General features: G+C 42.4%; 1 protein-coding gene across 13 annotated transcripts in view; it reads right to left on the bottom strand.

Moving 5' to 3' along the window:
• Positions 1-20,699, bottom strand: part of DLG2 (discs large MAGUK scaffold protein 2) — an 884,334-nt gene that overhangs the window by 241,889 nt on the left and 621,746 nt on the right. The window contains exon 1 of one of the 13 annotated variants that reach the window (XM_059708258.1): positions 5,867-5,977. The exons of the other annotated variants lie outside the window; for them this stretch is intronic. Coding sequence (XP_059564241.1) covers positions 5,867-5,903 — 37 coding nt within the window. The 5' untranslated portion in view covers positions 5,904-5,977. Of the gene's footprint in view, positions 1-5,866; positions 5,978-20,699 lie in introns of those variants that run through there. 13 annotated transcript variants of the gene reach the window in all.

The raw sequence follows: 20,699 nt of genomic DNA, 5'->3' as shown, positions 1-20,699 counted from the left end.
CTAACTCTCTCTTCCTCTCTGTAAAAAATCAATAAAATATATATATTTTTTAAAATAATAAAGTATAGACTCATTTTTTTTAAAAAAAAGAGTTTGTCAAACATCCAAAAAGCACATAGCAGAGGGTGTAACAAAGATTACATTTTCAAATAAAGAAATGTTCTGTTAGGCCTGAATGAAAGTCATGTTATTACTATTCATTGGAGGAAGGGTGTCCCAGCAGGGAAACAATTTCTCCTGCTGGAAACGAGGAACAGTTCTGTGTGGTAGAAGCGGGTGGAGTAACAGTGGAATCCTTATTTTAGCAAGAGGACTTTGCTGGCAGAGTGGAGAGTGGACTGGAAGGTTAATAGAGGGGAGTGAGTGGAGCCCAGTTAGGCTGCTGCTACATAAAGTTCAGTGAAGATGTGCGGGACAGTCTCTGAGGGGACAGTCCTGAGGAAATGCTGCCCAAGGCGGGAAGAACCAGCAGCAACCAGGTCCCTGCACCCTCTCAGGCAGCTGGCACCCGGGCCAGGCTCCAGGCCAGTGAAGGTCACATTCCTGCCCGACAGCTGCAGCCAGGGCTGGTTTTGTTCTTAGACTCTGGCCCCTATAGGTGCTAGAGCAGTTCTCAGCTCTGCCTGGCCCTCACCTGGGAAACATTTATTTGTTGTTGTTAATTCTCACCCGAGGATATTTTTCCATTGACTTTTAGAGAGAGTGAGTGGAAGGGAGGGGGAGAGACACACAGAGAGAGAAACACTGATGTGAGAGAGACACAAAGATTGTTTGCTTCCTGCACATGCCCTGACCAGGGCCGGAGATGGAGTCTGCAACCACGGTACATGGCTTTGACCAGAATTGATCCCAGGATCCTTCAGTCCTTGGGGTGGGCAAACTTTTTGACTCCAGGGCCACAATCGGTTCTTAAACTGGACCGGAGGGCCGGTACAAAAGCATAGATGGAGTGTTTGTGTGAACTAATATAAATTCAAAGTAAACATCATTACATAAAAGGGTACAGGTTTTTTTTTCAATAGTTTTATTCATTTCAAACGGGCCGAATCCGGCCCGCAGGCCATAGTTTGCCCACGGCTGCTCTAGCCACTGAGCAAACTGGCTAGCGCAGGAAACACTTTTTTAGAATGCCGGTGCCCACATTCCACTCCAGAACAACAGAGTCAGAATCCCTGGACGAATCTACACCTTTTAAATGCCCCCCACAGCCAGAGTGTGAGCCAGGGCCCACTCAGCAGTCGGGCATAGCAGTGAGTATTACACAGTTGCCTGCCTCAAACAGTCTCCAAGTGTGTTCATATGGTTGTGGGTAACCGGACGGGGTCGCCCCTGTGGCCTGGTGATCATTTCAGGGGAGGCAGCGCTGTTAGCAGAGGAGCAAGAGGGGCCCTGCCGTTATGGGACCTGAGAGTCATTTATGGAACGCTTAGAAAATGCCTTTGAACACACCCAACGGAAGTGTTTTAAGAGGATTTAGGGGGCTGACTTGACAAAGGCAGAAGATAATACAGAATTACCAATCACCAAATAACAATCAGCAAGGAGACAGGAAAAAAACACGGGTCAGCCTTAGTCTGTGCACCAGGCGGGTCACTTCTGTCAGGTCCATATGTATATTATGCTCGGCCTCTGCCACCGGAGTTCTGCACACTGTGGACTAGACACTTAGCGAAGAGAATGACATCCACCCGAATGATGCCTCAGCAAAATCGTTTCTGTTTCCCAAGCTCTTATTCTACAAAAGATACTACTCAGAGTGCACGGCATCCTTATCTTGTTCAAGACTCTCAACAACCCTTGGAGATAATGAGTACAGGCTGCCGGTGGAGAGATGAGTTTGCGCGAGCCTCAGTAACCGGGAAGGCTCACTGAGCTAGGGAGTGAGAGCCCATCCTGCGCCCACAGCAGACAGGACCTGTGCTGGGGACCCCCCTCTGCTACTGCTCCATGCCTGCAGGACTCACAGCCCAAAGGGACTATACACTCCTAGAGACCAAAGACTAAGTAAAGTTCAGGACTTCTTGAGTCCCTCCCCAGTTCTCTTCCACTTCTTTGTTTTATTTGTTATTACTGGATTTTAGGACCAGAGAAGTTCTGCCAGCATAAGACCCGTTTCTTCATCTGTCCACTCCCTCCCTTCTCAGGAGAAGACACTAAACTACATTGGAGCCTGAGAGTCCCTTCAGCGTTCAATGTGTAAATCTGCTGATGAAATGGGTTTCTTTTAGAAGTAAAGTTGGGCACTCAGGGAGGATTTTGATAAGAAAAGAAGTAGTTGGGCCTTTAGCACATGAGACATGAAGCTCAGAGTTCCATGATTTGTTCAAAGCCAGCTGTTACCAGACATGCCTTCACCTGCTATTTTGGACATATTATACAGGAAGGAAGAGAAGGTGGATAGTTGTGGGCAAGGCTATAAGGACACTGAGACTGCAAAACTGAGATTAGTAGGAATGTATGCATTCATTCATTCATTCATTCATTCATGCATTCATGCATTCAACAGACATCTATTATTGAGCAACTAACTGCAGGCGGTTTTTTATTTGCATGGTTCCAGTATGCATGCATTTCTATTATGATGGCTTAATGAAGTGACATCAGTTCCCTAACATAATTCAAATTTAAGTTACCACAGTACATTAAGTGTGAGTGAGTGAATAAAGTATAAACTGGCTCCTAGCTCTTTGGTTCACAAATCACCATGTAATAACAGATGCACATCACGATCAGGGACTCATCTCTTCGCTTCTCAAATTCTGTCGATAATGGGTCAGTGCCCACTTCATAGGAGTTCACACACAGGCAGCCAAGCATGTAGCTGTGTTGCTTCCTTGTGCCCCAGTGATAAGCCCTTGTGACATTTTCTAAAAATGGGTAATCCAAAGAGGGAAGTTGCCCACAAAGATGAACGTGCAGCATAAGAGAAAACAGACAAAATGCAATTCGAATGGAACTGTGTGACTAAAGCAGACTTAGCTGATGGCAGGAATGCTGACTGTGCCGCACTTTGAGAAACCCCAGATGTTTGGCCAGGGGAGCTTAGTAAAGGAAACTTCATGAACCTAAGTGAGTTAGGTGGTTGAGATGAAAGGGTGAAAATGTTCAGAGGAAATAACACTGGCAAAAACTTCACATTAAAGGAATTCTTGGAGATAGCTCATAACACGGAAAGTACAAAGGATGAAAAGGTTGAAAGCTGAACCAGACTTAGAAAGGTGGATGACAATTTGCCCAGGCTCAGTATAGATGCTTGCTCAGTGTTGTGAGTTATGTGACCAACAAAAAGAAACAACAAACACTATTCCAACTATTCTTTTTTTTAAAAAGAAATAGAACACTTTAATTCTTAATGTTTCTAATATGTTAAGTAACAGCGTACTAAACAAATATTCATTTTACTTCTTTTTTTCATTTCCCTATACAGTTATAACTAACAAAAAGAGAGTCTTAATGTTTTGACAAACATTTTGAAAGGACATGGACAATGGTAGTTTTTCCCATTGATTCTTAGGATGTCTTTTTTTTCCCCTCTCACTATCATGCAAACAGTGAGGACTGCCTGTATTATGTGAAAACAATCCTTGCCCTCTTGGTGGTCTTACATCAAACAAATTAATTCTAAAGACCTGTGACTATTTGTTCTATGATTAATGGGGGTGCTAGCCTAGCTTGGAGAACCCACAGGGATTTAGAGGAACTGGGGGAAGTAAATTTGGTAGGGGGGAATGAAGAGAATAAAGTGGCAAAGGAAGTCCACACAGGGGGAGGGGTGGAGTTGGGGCATTCGTATCTGAGGAGAATACAAATCTCCCAGCCCAGCAAGTCTACTTCCTCATCCCAGAGGCAGGGTGAGGAGTGGCTCTGGGCTGGTTTTTAAACTGGCTGCCAACAGCTCAATTGTAAGGCCAGATGCATATTAATTGCTGAGATGCAGGTTAAGGCTCCTTCTCAAAGGAACACAGAAACTAGAAATGCTAACACATGCCTCTCTCAGCCCACTGGTGTGAATAAAGGCTCTTAAAACCAGCACAAAGTGTTTGGATGCAAACCTCTAGGTCCCCAATGCCACAGCCATGCAAAGTAGCATCTGGGGCTGTGAAAATCTATGTCTGAAGGAAATCAAGTCCTGAGAATGTATAAAATGACACATCTGGCTTTATGCACTGGCTATGATTTTTACGTCCAAAATGTATATTATGCTGGGTTGTTTTTCTATCATAAAATATGTTTGCCATTTTAATTTATGGTCTTTTCCAGGGAAGATGAGGGGCCATGTGATACGCATGCGCATGTGCCTAGGAACACAGATGTTAGGAGGCGGAAGACTCCTTAGGAATTATCTTGCCCAATCTCTGCATTTGAAAAAACCAAAGGAGGTGAATTTAGTCTTTGGAGGCCAACTGTCTAGCTCCACAGTCAGGTGGCAGCCTCATAATAACACCAGCCAACACCGACGAGTGTTCACTGTGTGTTAAGGACCATGCTGAGGGCTTTTCACATGAAGCATCTGAATTCTCACAGATCCATGAACGAGTTACTCCTCCTACTGCCACGGCGGAAGCAGGCTTACTGTTCAGCAACCTACCCGAACCATGAGGAAACTGAAATTCAAAGCCAGGCTGAAGGATCTGAGCTGACATTCTTAACGAATACCACAGTTGTTAATAAATTGCCTTTTCGGTTACACAACGGAATACTACGCATCAGTAAAAAAGAGGGATCTCTTACCCTAAGCGACAGCATGGATGGACCTGGAGTCTATTTTGCTGAGTGAAATAAGCCAATCTGAGAAAGACAAATATCACATGATCTCACTTATTTGTGGAATCTAATGAACAAAATGAAGTGACCAATAAAATGAGACATGAAGCATGGAGGCATGGGACAGACAGACATACCTCCGTGTGGGGTTGGGGGGATGAGAAGAGATAAACCAAAGAACTTAAATACTTATGTGCATCGCCTATGGGCACAGGCAATAGGGGGTAAAGACTTGGGGGTGGGGGGCCTTGGGGCTGGAAGGAAAGGGGAGAAGAGGGGAGGGAAGTGGGAGACATCTATACTACTATTAACAATACAAAAAAATATTTTTAAAAATTAAAATAAATAAATAAAGTATCTCTCCTGGATACTTCACTATATGCCCCCAAATTAGGTAATCATTGTCTGTTTCCTGGAGGACCTTAGAGTCCAGCTTTCCACATGCAACTACCAATTTTTAAACAACCTTACTAAGTAAGGGATGTAATTCCCATTTTATGGATGAGAACATGAAGGCCCAAAGTTCCGTGGCTTTCCGAGGCTGCATAGCTTACAATTAGTAAAGGCAAGATTCAACCCTGTAAATCGACTGGTTCTTTCAGACATAAGTCTGCCTCCCTGCATTAGGACTACCCTTTCCCTCAGCAGTCTCTGGCTTTCTGAACAGAACATCAAACACCTGATGAGAAGTCAATGTGGATCCAGGCATTTCTGGAACCCCTTTAAGTGAGCAGCAAGAACTTCCTATTCCCAAATCTCTCTCTGTGATACACAGAATCAAGCCTAGCGGCTCACAGACTAACGCTAAAGAGGCCAGTGGTGAGTCAAACTCACAGAGTCTGCTTTCAGGGCTGCACTGACTGAGGTGCAGGAAGAGAAATACTCATGGGGTGTTGTCCCCCCAGAACACAGGTGGCAACAGACAGGCAAAGAAGCAGCCGTGAGAAGATGCCTGCAAGCAGTGGGTGCTAAGAAATGGCAGGCAGTTAGTTATAGGACAGGAAAGGCAGGCAGATCTGCTGTCTCTTTTCATGTCACTGGCCACGATTCCCCACTGGTCTGCCAAGAGAGATGGGCCTGAGAAAAGCAGCATGATTCTCACCACAGCTCCTTAGCCAGTGTCCAGAGGGTTTCAGCATAGCAGGCAGCTGCTCCCCGGATTCAGCTCCATTCCCTTCTCCGGGCTGAGTCGTGTGGTGTATAAACTCCGCCCGCCAACCAACCGAAGTTCTGGAGCTGTGGCCAAAGCCTGAGGAGTGAAGCCGGTGGAGCCAGGTCCTCAGGCTGGTGGCACAGCTAGTTGAGATGCTTTGCAAAACAAAAGGGCCACTTTAAGAGCTGGGATTACTGTCTCCATCCTGCCCCTTTTTTAAAGCAATAGCAAAGCATGTTGCAGGTGTTGGCTGTTTTACTCACCTCTTTCTCTTCTCAGCTGAAGAGGCCTTCGCACTGCAAAGCTGGAGGAGGTGGGAGTCTGCCTGGGCGCCTGTTACCCCCAAATCCCATCCCGCCCTTTCGCTAGCTGCTGGTGTTTGAAATTCCAACAAGGAAGTGTTAATCTGCTATCTTCTCTTAAAATGTAGAAGAGTCTAAACAAAGTTATTCACACTATAGAGGTGATGCTTCAGCTAGGGGGGAAGGAGGGGCTGGAATCTGGTGGTCCCCTAGGCCAGGAAATGCCTGCTTACAGCAGCCTCAAGGTGAGAAGAGTATTCAAAACGGGATGGTTTAGGGAAGATGACCTTGGAACTTCACCTTCCATAGCTACATCAAACCATTAACTAGCCCCGCCCCCTAATCTGAGAAACCAACCCCTTTTCTCATTTCCTTTAAACTAGGCAATCTGCTAATGCCAACATCCAGACCTTGCCTAAAGTTTTTTTTTTAATATTTCAGGATGAACAGCTAACATGTGGAAATTAGAATAATTTTTATTCTTACCTAAGAGCATTTTCCAAATATGCTTAAGGACTCTTCATTTTCATATGTGCTGCAAGTTTCTTTTTGTTTTGATCTGTACAGTATATGCAAGGGAAGCCAAGGTGTAGATACTGCTTTTCATGCATTGAGTGATTAACCAGTTGCTAAGTGGAGCCCAGACATTCCAATTTCCTCTCACAACTACTGATTGTAATTGCAATTCAGCTTAGTATGGCACTGTTTCCCTCTCCTATCTGTTGATACACAGATCAGATGCTGTGGTCACCATGGTAACCACCTACTCTTTCTCCCTATTTTTCTGTTTATCAAACTTAAAGTGCACAGGCTAGAAAATCCTATGATTTTTTTTTAAACTCAAATAGGAATCAATCAAGCTCACCTAAGATGAGGAATCATTTCGGTGTAAATGTTTTGTTTTTAAAAATAAGCTGCAAATGTGTTCATCAGAAACAAATTATAGCTAGAAAAACAGAACTAAGGAATTTGAATTTGCTTAAAGATTAAAAAAAAAAAATGTTCCAAGTGGTTTTCAGGGATGAAATGGGATTATCACTAACACTTCTGGTCTTGACAGACTGGCTGCCTTGATGGGCTGGAACGCTGTGGGAGTCTCACAGGTTTAGGTTGGGTCACAAACTAAGCAAGGTCTGTTTAAACCACGCCTATGGGTGTGGGAGTGCATTTTCTGTATGGATTTCACTTCCACCCCACACAAAAATATTAGGGGTGGGGGTGGGGAGAGAACTTTCTTTAAAAGCAGTACTTTGCTCATTTATTTTACAAGTAGTTACTGAGTCTGCTAATCGTAGATCAATGACAAGGAAGCATGCTGAAATCAGATGAGCTTCTGAGGCAGGGAGACAGATAATCAATGAAAGCTCCCAGAACAGTGAGGGCTGTAGAATTAGGGAGCATGTCCTCTATTAAACACGATTATTTGACCACCATTTCCAAGTCAGTCGGCCACAAGTGAGAGCTGATTGTCAGGGTAGATTTGTTATTGTGGACCCTGTGAGGCATCATATCTGTCTTAAGAAAAAACAAAGCATTGAGGAGTTTTCATTGAGAAAACTGTCTATTTTTTTCTCTAAGTACCCTAAACCCACTTCCCCCATTGGCTCCTAGAAACTGACAGTAATGACCCCTGTAGATGAAAACGCTCTTCCTGCCCACAAATGCCTGCCTCGACTGAGAGAGGTGTTTTGCCTCTTCCCAGTCACCAGCATGGACAGAGGATAACTGCCAAATGACTCTCCCTACTTCTTCTAATAGAGAAATGATGGGACATTTGGAAATTAGGATGATTTGTATTCTTACCTAAGAGCAAGACTTGGGACCAAGACAGCATTTCCTCTACTCACTGAGGTTGAAATTTCACTTTAAATCAAACCGGCTTATTCTCATAGCTTCTGCACAGAATCTCACCCAACAAATCAACAAATCTACTTGTTTCCTGGTTGAGATTTCCTGAGCACAGATTGTGAAGGTAATGCTGATGAGTAAGCCACATGAGACCCCTCTGAACAGATTTGAGGGACCCGGGGCCTGTCCTAAGTAGAGGCCACTATAATTGCCATTCATAGCCATTACCCTTCCTACCTTCCAGTCCCCATCACCCAGGGTTAATGCGATGTGCAGGGATGAAGTTATAGGGAAACTAATACAAGTAGATGTCTTTGTACTGTGAGTGATACAAAGGCCTAGAATGCTCATTGTCATTCGCTCCTCTTTGCACCTCTGCTGGTTGCTTCTTTCTCCCCCCAAAGCTTCCAAGACTTCTCCGTGGCTTTTCCAAAGCTCCCAGCTTCCCCGTCTATTAAAAAGTCTTTCCCATTCTAGTATCATTCATGCAAAATAGGAAAAAATGGTGAGTGCATGGGGTGCAAGACTGCGTGATTTGGGATTTGATTAAAAAACTTAAGACTATCCCTAAGTCTGAAAATTTGGTTCTAGTCCAGGGGTGGGCAAACTTTTTGACTCGAGGGCCACAATGGGTTCTTAAACTGGACCGGAGGGCCAGAACAAAAGCATGGATGGAGTGTTTGTGTGAACTAATATAAATTCAAAGTAAACATCATTACATAAAAGGGTACGGTCTTTTTTTTTTTTTAGTTTTATTCATTTCAAACGGGCCGGATCCGGCCCGCGGGCCGTAGTTTGCCCACGGCTGTTCTAGTCCCAACATAGCCAAATCCAGCTGACAAATTTAGTCAGATCATTTACAATCAGTTTTTCATTTGTCAAATGGCATGTTTAATGAGACCTGGAAAGTTAAAACTTTAGTACAAATGTCAGTTGCCACAGAACTAGTATACAGTTGAAGTCACACTATAGTTTTAGAAAGGTTTCAGGCAAAATCATGGTTTTCATAGGGCATAAAGTCTTTGCTTAATGGCATCACAGTCTTCCTAGCAATCTAAGCTACGTACTAGTATTTCAGTCTCAAACCTTGATTCCACATTTAATCAGGCATAAACCCCCATCAGTTCTTTCTCCAAAATGTCCTCTAGTCTGTATGTTCCTCTTTGTCAGCACTACCACGGGCATGAATGAGGCTCTCTTGAAACAGGTCCCCTCCCTCTAATCTCAGTGCATTAGCCACGCCTGCAGTCAGAGAACTCTTTCTAAAGTGGTCTCTCCTCTTAAAAGCTTGTGCTGGCCCCTCACCAACTGCCACATAAAGCCTATGTTCTTAGTGATGCACAGTGCTCCTTCACAAACCTGCTCTCCTGACAGCCTCTCTTCTCCCTGTCTTCTTCCTGCAGAACTTGGTGACTTTGCAGACAGCTCTTTCTCCCTTTTTGTCTGCAGGACGCCATTCATTCTTCTAAAACACACTCAACATAGCTGCCTCTGGGAATCCTTCTGAACTTCACAGACCACCCTGCTATTCCCACAGCACCTTCCACATACCTCTTAGTCCAGGATTTCTCACATCAGATTGTAATGCTTTGGATCCTCGTTTGGCCGGAGCTACCACTGGTGTAACCCAGCGTAGCATTTCTGATGCCCTGGTTTTAATGAATCATGGAATCACAGAAGACTCAGCATCAATCCCTGGACACCTCTGACAGCTCTGGGGCAAGGAGCCATCTCTACCCTCCTTTCGGTAATGGCCTTTGTCATATGGCAACACCCTTGGCTTAAGCCTGATTTACAGACTCCTCCTCCAAGAAACAGATACAGTTTCTGGGAGCCCATCTACTTCCTCCCCTTGAACTAACCTAAAAATTGAACTAAATGGAGACTTCAGAGCCTGTATACCACAGTGATGGCGAAGTAGACTATAGAACATTGTTGCCCTTATTTTTGCTCTTTCCTTCTGCAATGCAGGAACCATAGTCACTTCTATATAGGCAGCTTCCAGGGTTCTTTACCATGAAGATCTCTGAATAAATTATTTTAGAAAATCCTAGAGAGAGATGCATACATTTGTAAAACATATATTTTCTTTCTTTCTTTTTCCTTTTTTTAATCCTCACCTGAGGACATGTTCTCTCATTGATTGGTTGCCTCCCTTATGCACCCCCATCAGGGATCAAACCTGCAACTTAGGTATGTGCCCTGACTGGGAATCGAACCCATGACCTTTCCATGTATGTCTGACACTCCAACCAACCGAGCCACACCGGCCAGAACAAAACATATCTTTCTTGTGGATCAACTACTTAGGCTGCTGTTTTGCCCTATCCTTATTCACTCAATGCCATAAAGGGTATTATTACTTATTCTGTAAGTGACTCTAAATGCAAAGTTGAATGCTGGATAATTTCCATTCAGATCCAAAGCCTAAAAGGGAAAGTAGACCTAATTCCGCAGAAGTTTCTTGTGGCACTTAAGTGACAATTAATGAATCAACAACAAAGGTAGACAGAGTTTTCCAAAGATATATATCAAATAATATGGGACAGCCTAAGCCTTCCTGAAAAACAAATCACTTTAAGCCCCCCCAGGTTAATCATGCCTAGTCATACCGAAATTATTCTTCCTTGGCCTCTGTGGCTGAGCACTGATACCCTGGGGCCTGGGGCCAACTTCCACTTAGAAAGACTTGCCAAAATTGACTATAAATCACATCGCTTCCATTAAGTCCTCCAAACCAGCTCAACCAGTCTTCACCATCATTTATGAGCTGAAAAATTCTGGCTCATCCTTCTCAGGCTGCTGATAAGCAACTCAGCAGCAGTCAACTCAGTGAAGCTTTCAGGCCTTCTGGCTCCATTCTGGGCAAAGTAGAATCAGCAGACTTTATGTACGTGGATATTTAATGCTTTACAGTGAAGCTGAGTTGCCCATTTCTATACAGGTTCCTTTATTGCTAAGTAAACATGTGACCACTTAACTACATCTTCATTTAAGAAGAGAGCATGATACTTCATATACCATAAAGCTAGATCAGAAACCATGCAACTTGTATCAGAAAATTAAAATGCTTTATAGAACCAAAAATAAGACAAGACCAAACTTTTTTAAGTTGTAGAAGCAAACTCATTATGGAAAATAGTTCTGTTAATTATCACCCAAGGATGCTCTTTCCATTGATTTTTTAGAGAGAATGGAAGGAAGGGAGAGGAAGGGGGGGGGGCGGAGAGAGAGAGAGAGAGAGAGAGAGAGAGAGAGAGAGAGAGAGAGAGAGACATCTATTGGTTGCCTCCCACACCTGGGGCTAGGGGTTGAATCTGCAACCCAGGTATGTAACCTTGATTAGGATTGAACCCAGACTCTTCAGTGCACTGGCCAATGTGCTAACCACTGAGAAACACTGGGCAGGGTAAGAATATATATATATATACATATATATAAAGAATATAGTAAATATAGAAAAATCATCCTGAATAATCAACTGAAGACTGGCTGGAGAGAACCCTTATCACCAAGGCCGTTAAGAGGAGGCCGCATTGCGACTGGTAGGAAGTGCAGATGCCGAGAGGGCTGGCTGGGCTCCCACAGGCAGCAGCTGGAGTTCTGGAGGATATCTCAGCTGTGGGAGGTTCCATCTGATAAGTCTGGGGTCTAAACCCCAAGCTGGGCTCCCCAACCTAGAGTAACAGAACCGGGAAAGGTGCCCACATAACATCTGGCTGTGAAAAGCACCCAGAGTTTTATCTGGCAGGGAGAGACAGCTAGGAAGACAGGCACCCCCTTAAAGGGCCAACACACTAAACTTTGTTGGTAGCCACTCACCTTGGGCTCCAGCACAGGGAGGGAAGAGTGGACTAGAGCTGTATAAGGAGAGCCTGGGGTTGGTGGAAATGGGGAGAGATCTGAGAGGACAGCCCTCAGATCCCTGTGCTGAGTCATTCCCCCATACTGCAGAAACCATCTTTCTCAGGCAGAATTTTCCCATCAATGCAGCCTGGGGGGAGGTTAGGGGGGTAGTAGGGGGATGGGGTGAAGGGGTTGGGGGAGTGGATTGGGGTGGAGTAATTGCATTAGAAACCCTTTCGCCTCCAGGGGAGCTCTACAGCCTGAGGGTCATTAAGTGACTGAGACTAACCCATCAGCCTGAAGGCAGAGGTGGATCTCTAAGTGCTTTGAGTCTTTGTCTGACTGTTTCTGGGCCTGAGGCTAGGAAAAGCAGGCCTTGGTGTGAAGCTCGGTCCTTTCCACACATACCCAGCCCAAGCAGAGGGAGTCACAAGATGTGGGTTGCTGTTAGCTCCAAACAGGGTACTCAGGGCCAGTCACAAACAGCATCTGACAATGGCTTGCACCAGAGACCCTCTGAAGAGGCCCAAATCCAAAAAAACCCCAATGGCCTGCTTTGGACAACAGAGCAGGATCCAATAAGCTTCACAAGCAGAATATACACAGGGAGATCTGGGCAGGCTGAGGTACACTCTGCTTTGTGTAATACGCACCTGCACATCAGTCCGCACGCTGTACTGGGGGCTGAGCCTCATTGTCAGCCAGCCAGAGGGTAGGGATTAACAACCTTGTTGCAGAAACCAGAGCTACCAGCCCTTTGAAGACCCCCAGCCTTTGCATACCTGCAGGCCTTTGCAAATCTCCAGTCTGCCCATTTGGCAATACCCTTTTGCCTAATTCCCCACGTAATCTTTGTCCTTCTACCCAATATAAGCAACTGACTTATGGGGAGAAGCAAAGCAGATTTTCGTGGATGACCTACTGTTCTCCCATACTACCGGCAGTATTGGAATAAATGCTCATATATGATTCAACCCTGTCTCTGCTTAATTGGCTCAATAAGGGACAGGCAGCCTGGACCCATTGATTGTCCGGTTTCACTATGACAAGGGAAACAAAGGATGAATAAACAATTGGGATTATATAAAAATAAAAAGTTTCTGCACAGCAAAAGAAACCATCATCAAAATGATCCACCATCATCTCTACTGTATGGCAGAACATATCTGCCAATGATACAACTGATAAGGGGTTAATTTCCAAAATATATAAAGAACTTACAACTTAACAGAACGTACAACTTAACAGAAGGATGATAAACAACCCAATTAAAAAATGAGCAAAGGACCTAAAATAGATACTTCTCTAACGAGGACATACAGATGGCCAAGAAATATATGAAAAATGCTCAATCACTAATCATCAGAGAGATGTAAATTAAAATGACAATGACATATCACCTCACACCTGCCAGAATGGCTACCATCAGCAAATCAACAAGGGACAAGTGCTGGTGAGGATGTGGAGAAAAGAAACCCTTAGTATACTGCTGGTGGGAATGCAGACTGGTGCAGCCGCTATGGAAAACAATATGGAAATTCCTCAAAAAATTAAAAATTGAACTTCCATTTGACCCAGTGTTCCCACTTCTAGGATTATATCCTAAGAATCCCAAAACACAAATCAGAGAGAATATATGCACCCCTGTGTTCATAGCAGCACTATTTACAATACCTAAGATCTGGAAACAGCCCAAGTGCCCATCAGTAGATGAGTGGATAAAAAAAGATGCAGTGTATTTACATAATGGAATACTATGCAGCAGTAAAAAAGAAAGATCTCTTACCCTTTGAGACAGCATGGAGGGACCTGGAGAGTATTATGCTAAGTGAAATAAGCCAGTCAGAGAAAGGCGAGTAGCACATGATCTTATTTATATGTAGGATCTAATAAATAAAATAAACTGATGAACAAAATAGGTCCAGAGACCTGGAAGCATGGGGCAGACCGATGAATCTTAGAGGGAAGAGTAGAGACAGGAAGAGATTAACCAAAGAACTTATATGCATATATGCATAACCCATGGACACAGACAATAGTGAGGTGAAGGCCTGGGGGGATAGCGAAAGTGGGGTGGAGGGAGTCAATGGGGGGGGGCATCTGTAATACTTTCAACAATAAAGATAAATTTTAAAAAAGAATAAAATATTAGAAAAAAACAGATATTATTACCCAAAGTCAATCATTGCATGTATTTAGTCATTTCCTTTCATAAACATTTTATTCTTAAAAAATATTTTTATTGATTTCAGAGAGAAAGGGAGAGGAGAGATAGAAACATCACTAATGAGGGATAATCATTGATTGTCTGCCTCCTGCATGCCCCCTACTGGAGCTTGACCCTGCAACGCAGGCATGTGCCCTGACTGGGAATTGAACCATGACCTCCTGGTTCATAGGTAGATGCTCAACCACTGGGACACACCAGCAGGCTATGAACATTTTAAAAACAAAGTTGAGGTCACAGGGAACAAAAAAATTCCACTTCATGATTCCATTAGCTATAATTGCACACATTTTCCTATGTTTGAGAAGTTTTGTGTCAAGAACATTTTAATGATTGCAATTAACTATTTTCTCGTTGAACATTTATGATACAATATTTCAAATTTTAAGATGGCTATTTAAACAAGAGTGTATATGCTATTCCCAAATAATGCAGATGGTTAAACAGAGATTAGCAAGGGTCAGGTATATGTAATAATAGACATTACATATAGCCTAGTGGTTATGAGTTTATTCTCTGGAGGTAGCATAATCACTGGCTTCATATTCTGGTTCTGTCTTGTCTGTGTGCCCTTCTGAATTATGTAATCTCTTATCCATTAAGGAGAATAAGAATTGTGTCCCCCTGATAGGGTTATCATTAAATCAGTGTCTTTAAAGTACTTAGCTCAGAACTTGTCACACAATAGTCAGTAAATGTTGGTTATTTAAGAACAATTATTGATGTTATGTGACTCTAGAAGGCAGGTACAAGAAGCACTTTTCTGGATAAGAACCAAGTTAAGAGCTGGTGAAATCAGTTGCAGTGGTCCTCAACCTGCCTAGTGCCGCAGCCCTTTAATACAGTTCCTCATGTTGTGGTGACCCCCAACCATAAAGTTATTTTCGTTGTTACTTCATAACTGTAATTTTACTACTGTTATAAATCGTAAAGTAAATATCTGATATGCAGGATGTATTTTCATTGTTCGCGACCCACAGGTTGAGAACCGCTGGTTTAATGGAAACATACAATCTCCAGGTTGGTAGAGAGCAGAAGGGCAATTTTGTATAACGTTTCTCACTCCAACCAGATGCCAGGTGGCCTGCGACTATTCTTGAATGCTTCTCACATTGGGGAACTTCTTATGTACCAAGGCAGCCCTCACATGTAGAAAATCCATTTTCTATCAAACCACAATATATCTCTCTATAACTTCAAGATAATAGTAAACTCACAGATCACCCCAAACAAGCTCTGACATTGAATTTTCAGTTCAGTGAAACAATGGGGATCACAGCCTTTAACTGATTTATTTTCTAGTTTAAAAGAGATTGGTGAGAGCCAAAGGCAGTAAAAGCAAGGCCACATTACTCAGGCTTAGTGAGAAAATGAGAAGATTTATGCATTCATTATCCTGTATGCTTTCCTGCAAATTGAATATTCTAAAATAAAATAAAAGCTTAATGAATTTTCTCAGGAAAAAAAATGTCTAAAGCCAGAGTCTTAAAAGGCTCCTTTAAAGTTCAGATGAAAACTCTTTTATAGTTTCATGCTTCATCTGGGGAGCCGAATGGGGGAGAGGCAGCCTTGGGCCTAGTTTTGGCTCGGTTTGTAAGCTCATCTTCTGAGGACATCTGCTTCTGCATTACTAAACCATTTCTGCTCTGAAGGGAATACTTAGAATTTTTTAGAAACTGACATCAAATGACAACCTTGATAAATGAGGGGCTACATGAATCACTAAAGCCATCCAATGGAACTTTAAACAAATTCATCATCTCTCAGTGCTATGGATCACATCTTCACAGATCTGCGTTAGCCATCAGGCATGCTTAACTGTCACATCATTGGAAAAGCTCAGTTTCTTTGCATGAAGTTTACCTGACTGTATTTGCTATTATTTTTCTATTTGTAGTTGCCAGTACAGAAGCTGGCAGGTAGCTGGTGCTCAATAAATGCTCAGGAGGCTGAGTGAGTGAATATCTGTCTGTAGGGGTCATAGATAAATGTCTAGCCCCTCCAACAACTGGTTACCCAGGTAGGTACTGAAGCTTTGGAGGACTGCCACTTATGCTTGGCTTCGGACATGGCATCACCTTTTCCTCCAGACTCAGCATCCCCAGTTCCTGTCATCTTTTCTTATGACCCACAGCTTCAAACCCATTCATTGTGCAACTTCCAAATGTGCTTTCATGTGTTTGTTTTTAAAGATGGAAAGACCTCACTTTAGATATCTAAGGCAGACAAAGCTCCTCTGCTGTCCGTGGAGGTCATAGTTAATTCATATCTAGGCAACATCTAAAATGTGGTTTTTTATATTTCAATTACAGTTGACATACAATATTCATTTCAGGTTTCAACAAAGTGATTAGACATTTATATAACTTACAAAGTGATCGCCCTGGTAAGTCAAGTACTCTGAGCAACATTTTTCAAAAAAATATTTTTATTAATTTCAGAGAGGAAGGGAGTGGGACAGAGACAAATAATAATGATGAGAGAGTGTCATTGATTGGCTGCCTCCTGCACACCCCTACTGGGGATCCGGCTGCAACCCAGGTATGTGCCCTGACCAGGTATTGAACTGTGACCTATTGGTTCATAGGTCAACACTCAACCACTGAGCCACGCTGTCTGGGCCTGAGCAACATTTAAAAAAAGTAGTAATATTTTTCAAATGGCACATTGTAACCCATAAGGGGGTGGCAAAATCATTTAATTGTGTGTGCCTGCGTGCTTTTTTGTAGAAATATTAATATATTTGTGCATAGTTGTCACTCACACACACAGGCACACACATGACGGGCATCCTGCAATGTGCACAGAATTTGGCTTAAGTATTGGCCCCTACTCACCAGCTTGTCCTGGCACTTCTGTGTAGAGTTCACACTGCACTGATATAGGGGCGACTGCGTATGTGTGTCCTGAGTTTTAAAGCAAATATATTTCTTACTGTGAGCTAGGGTTTAAAAAAAACGTTTGATATCAACATCGGCCAAGTGGACGAGTTAGGAACAGAAGGTGAGGGCATCACAAACATGCCAAACAAATACTCTTTGGCACTTTTAGGTAAATCACTAGCAATTTCATAAGTATTTTTTTTCAAATGCGATTAAGAGATGCTGACCAGTAACTACTGAGTGAATTAAGGATTATTAATTAGTTGGTCCTCAAGTTAGTGGGTTACCTGTTCATAGACAACTTCAATTTGGAATTCCTCCAGAAAGGCTAGCTGCCATGCGACACTGGTTATGTCACACAGCTTCTACTGTGCAGGCAGAGGGGTGGAAATCCCCAAAATGGGGGGCAAAATGCTTTTTAAAAATATATATATTTTTTATTGATTTCAGAGAGGAAAAGAGAGGGAGAGAGAGATAGAAACATCAATGATGAGAGAGAATCATTGATTGGCTGCCTCCTGCACGCCCCCGCAATAGGGATCGGGTCTGCAACCCAGGCATGTGCCCTTGACTGGAATCGAACCTGGGATCCCTCAGTCTGCAGGCCAACACTCTATCCACTGAGCCAAACTGGCTATGGCCGCAAAATGCTTTTTACAAAGACTGCATCCAAAATATTTTCATGAGTTGGTCACAGTTATCACTTATCACTATTCTTGCTTTTAATTATACATTCAGTTTAGGTTTACCATTACCCCTTCTATTTGTTATGAATAAATTTATTAATTCTTAATGATACATAATTGGCATTAACCATATTTTGGCCTAACATTTTCCAATATTAGGCTTCAAGACATGTACTGATCATCCCTAAATAGCGATAAATATATCCCTATTGCTAAAGCACCTGCACATATAATCCTCCTCACACCCACGGTCTGTTTTCCCAGTCACATTCTTCATTAACAGCGATTTTTTTTTGCCACTGGAAATTAAGAGCTATTAGTATAAAGGAGACATGGGGTGTTTTACCCTTTCTATGTGGACTGAATGCTAAAAAGTTTGAGAGGCACTCATTTTATAGATAAGAAGACTGAGATCCTAGGAGATGAGCTGACTAGTCAAGATCAGCAGAGGTACTTGGACAGGAACCCAGGTCGCCAGATTCTTTCTCTGCCATCAAATGACTCCAACTCCAGCTACACTGAGAACACAGAGCCTGACTCAGAGCAGAGGCCACTCGCTGTGTGCTTAGTCACTTGTGTTACTTACTAATATTAGGTTGAACAATATAACTACAGATTCATTAAGGTCAAAAACTGTCAAATATTGGCACTTTTTTATGGTTCAGGCTAAATTATATTATTTTAATAAATGCTGCCTATGCAATTCCATCTTAATTTGATCAGCACCTACACTGACTGGCCATGTTCCCTTGTTTCTCAGTGTCCTGAAAGGGGAACAGAATACTATAAAAGTGTTTGATACTATCATTAATTATTATTTTAATTGTTATTATTCCTGAAAGGGAACATACTAATTAGCCAGACCAAATTAGTGCAACTCTATGCACTTGTTCTGAAATGCATTTTCAGGCATGAATGTCTTTTGTAGAGGCAGATTTTCAACCTCTTTCCTTGGGAAGATTGTGGCATTTGGCTTCATAGCTGCCAATGGTCCTCTCAAAAGTGCTACTTCTCTCTGCAGACAGCACGGATTAATAAAGAAAACGGAGAGCCTGAGACATCGTAACAACGAAAGTCCACTGTGTGTGTGATTTGTTGCTCTGTTTTTACTTCATGTATTTTTGAAAATATGGTTGCTCTCAAAAGTGCCTGTTTATTCTCCAGGCAGTTAAACTAAAATCTTAATGTAAAAACTAAAAAAGAAGAAGAAAGTATCCAAATCTGAAGACTAGGTTTGTTTAGCTCATGGCGTAGAGAGAAAACAATTGAAGGGTAAATCAGAGTCAGCAAAGTGATTCCAATGTGACCTGATGCTGACTAATTACTTTTCCATAGGTGACGTTCAATTTACTGAGCCTCTGCATGACAGAATTTGGGACACTGTGGGTGGTACAATTCCAAGATCTCTACATGACTCACAAAGTCAAATAGTCCATCTACAACAGTGGTTCTCAACCTTCCTAATGCCGCGGCCCTTTCATACAGTTCCTCATGTTGTGGTGACCCCACAACCATAAAATTATTGTCATTGCTACTTCATAACTATAATTTTGCTACTGTTATGAATTGTAATGTAAATATCTGATATGCAGGATGTATTTTCATTGTTACAAATGGAACATAATTAAAGCATAGTGATTAATCACAAAAACAATCTGCAATTATATATGTGTTTTCCGATGGTCTTAGGCAACCCCTGTGAAAGGGTCGTTCGACCCCCAAATGGGTCGCGACCCACAGGTTGAGAATCGCTGATCTACACGCATCATTTTGGTAGGTGAAATGAAACAGGAGTACAAAACTCAGTGCTGGGACACACAACAGGGCTCCAAAAGACACACCTGCTTGGAAGCCAGTAAACAAACAGATCCCGCCATAGAAGCTGTGCCTCTTCATCATGTGATTTAGAACACGGAGATTTAGAAGAGAAGCTACAGTGATGCTGGGAATGATTCTTGACCTCCCAGATTTTAGGGGTGGGGCTAGAATAAAAATATGACTCTTCTTATCAAATGAATTATGTATGGATTACTTTTCACTATACCCCTACAATTTCCTACTGAAGATACAAAATTCTCCTGAAGAAAAAGCGAATTAACCAGAAGAAAATCAATTAATTCAACAAAAATGATGAGAAATGGGGGTTTGCTGAGAAATGAAATATTGATTGAGTTTTTATACCATGTTTTGGTTAATGGCATAAGATTTTCTCCTTTCTTGGATCTAAGCTTTTCTCTCCCTTTCACTTGGATCTAAAATATGTATTTTTCTATTTAAGATGCATTTCAAGTAGCAATATACTCAGTGACAAGGTATTTCAAAGTACATTGTGTCAGGGCACATCGATTAGAAAAGGATAGAAATAGAACTGAATGCTTGGTCCATTGTTCACTCTAGATAATTGTTAACTGAATAATTAATAAAACAACGAATTGATGAATAATTAAGCTTGTGATTAGGAATAAAAGATCCTTCTACTCAGCACTGCTTTGACTTTGGGGTTTTGTGTCATTTTTGACCCACTCATTTGACATTCAAGAATTCACTTAGTACTTTCTTCATATCGGGCATCATTCTAGGTGTTGGATACACATGGCCTCATGATGTTCATGTCATCTCAGTTCAGAAAATTACTAGTTGTGTTTAATTTGTTCTTGGTTCTCTTGGTCCCTTGAGTTTTCTCCTTGGCCATTCCACCTAATCTGTCAGTTTTCTAGCTATAAACATAGGACAGTAACGTCTGCTCTATCTACATTACAATGTTGGGAAGAATGATTAAACTAGTTTGTGAAATGACTTGGGAAGCACAGTAAAGGCAGAAGGTGCACGTACATTATAGGTTGGCAGGAGATCACTGTGGTAGAATGCAAAGGCTCTGGGTGCAGCCTGATTGAATTTGAGTCCCACTTCTTCCAGTCACTAGTGTGCTGTCTTGGGCAAGATCCTTAACCTCTCCATCTCTCAGTTTCCTCATGTAAAAGGGAATAATAA

Source organism: Myotis daubentonii, chromosome 9, assembly GCF_963259705.1.
Source record: "Myotis daubentonii chromosome 9, mMyoDau2.1, whole genome shotgun sequence".
Taxonomy (NCBI): Eukaryota; Metazoa; Chordata; class Mammalia; order Chiroptera; family Vespertilionidae; genus Myotis; species Myotis daubentonii.
The sequence above is the reverse complement of the archived record's forward strand: the minus strand, read 5'-3'. Positions and strand labels throughout refer to the sequence as shown.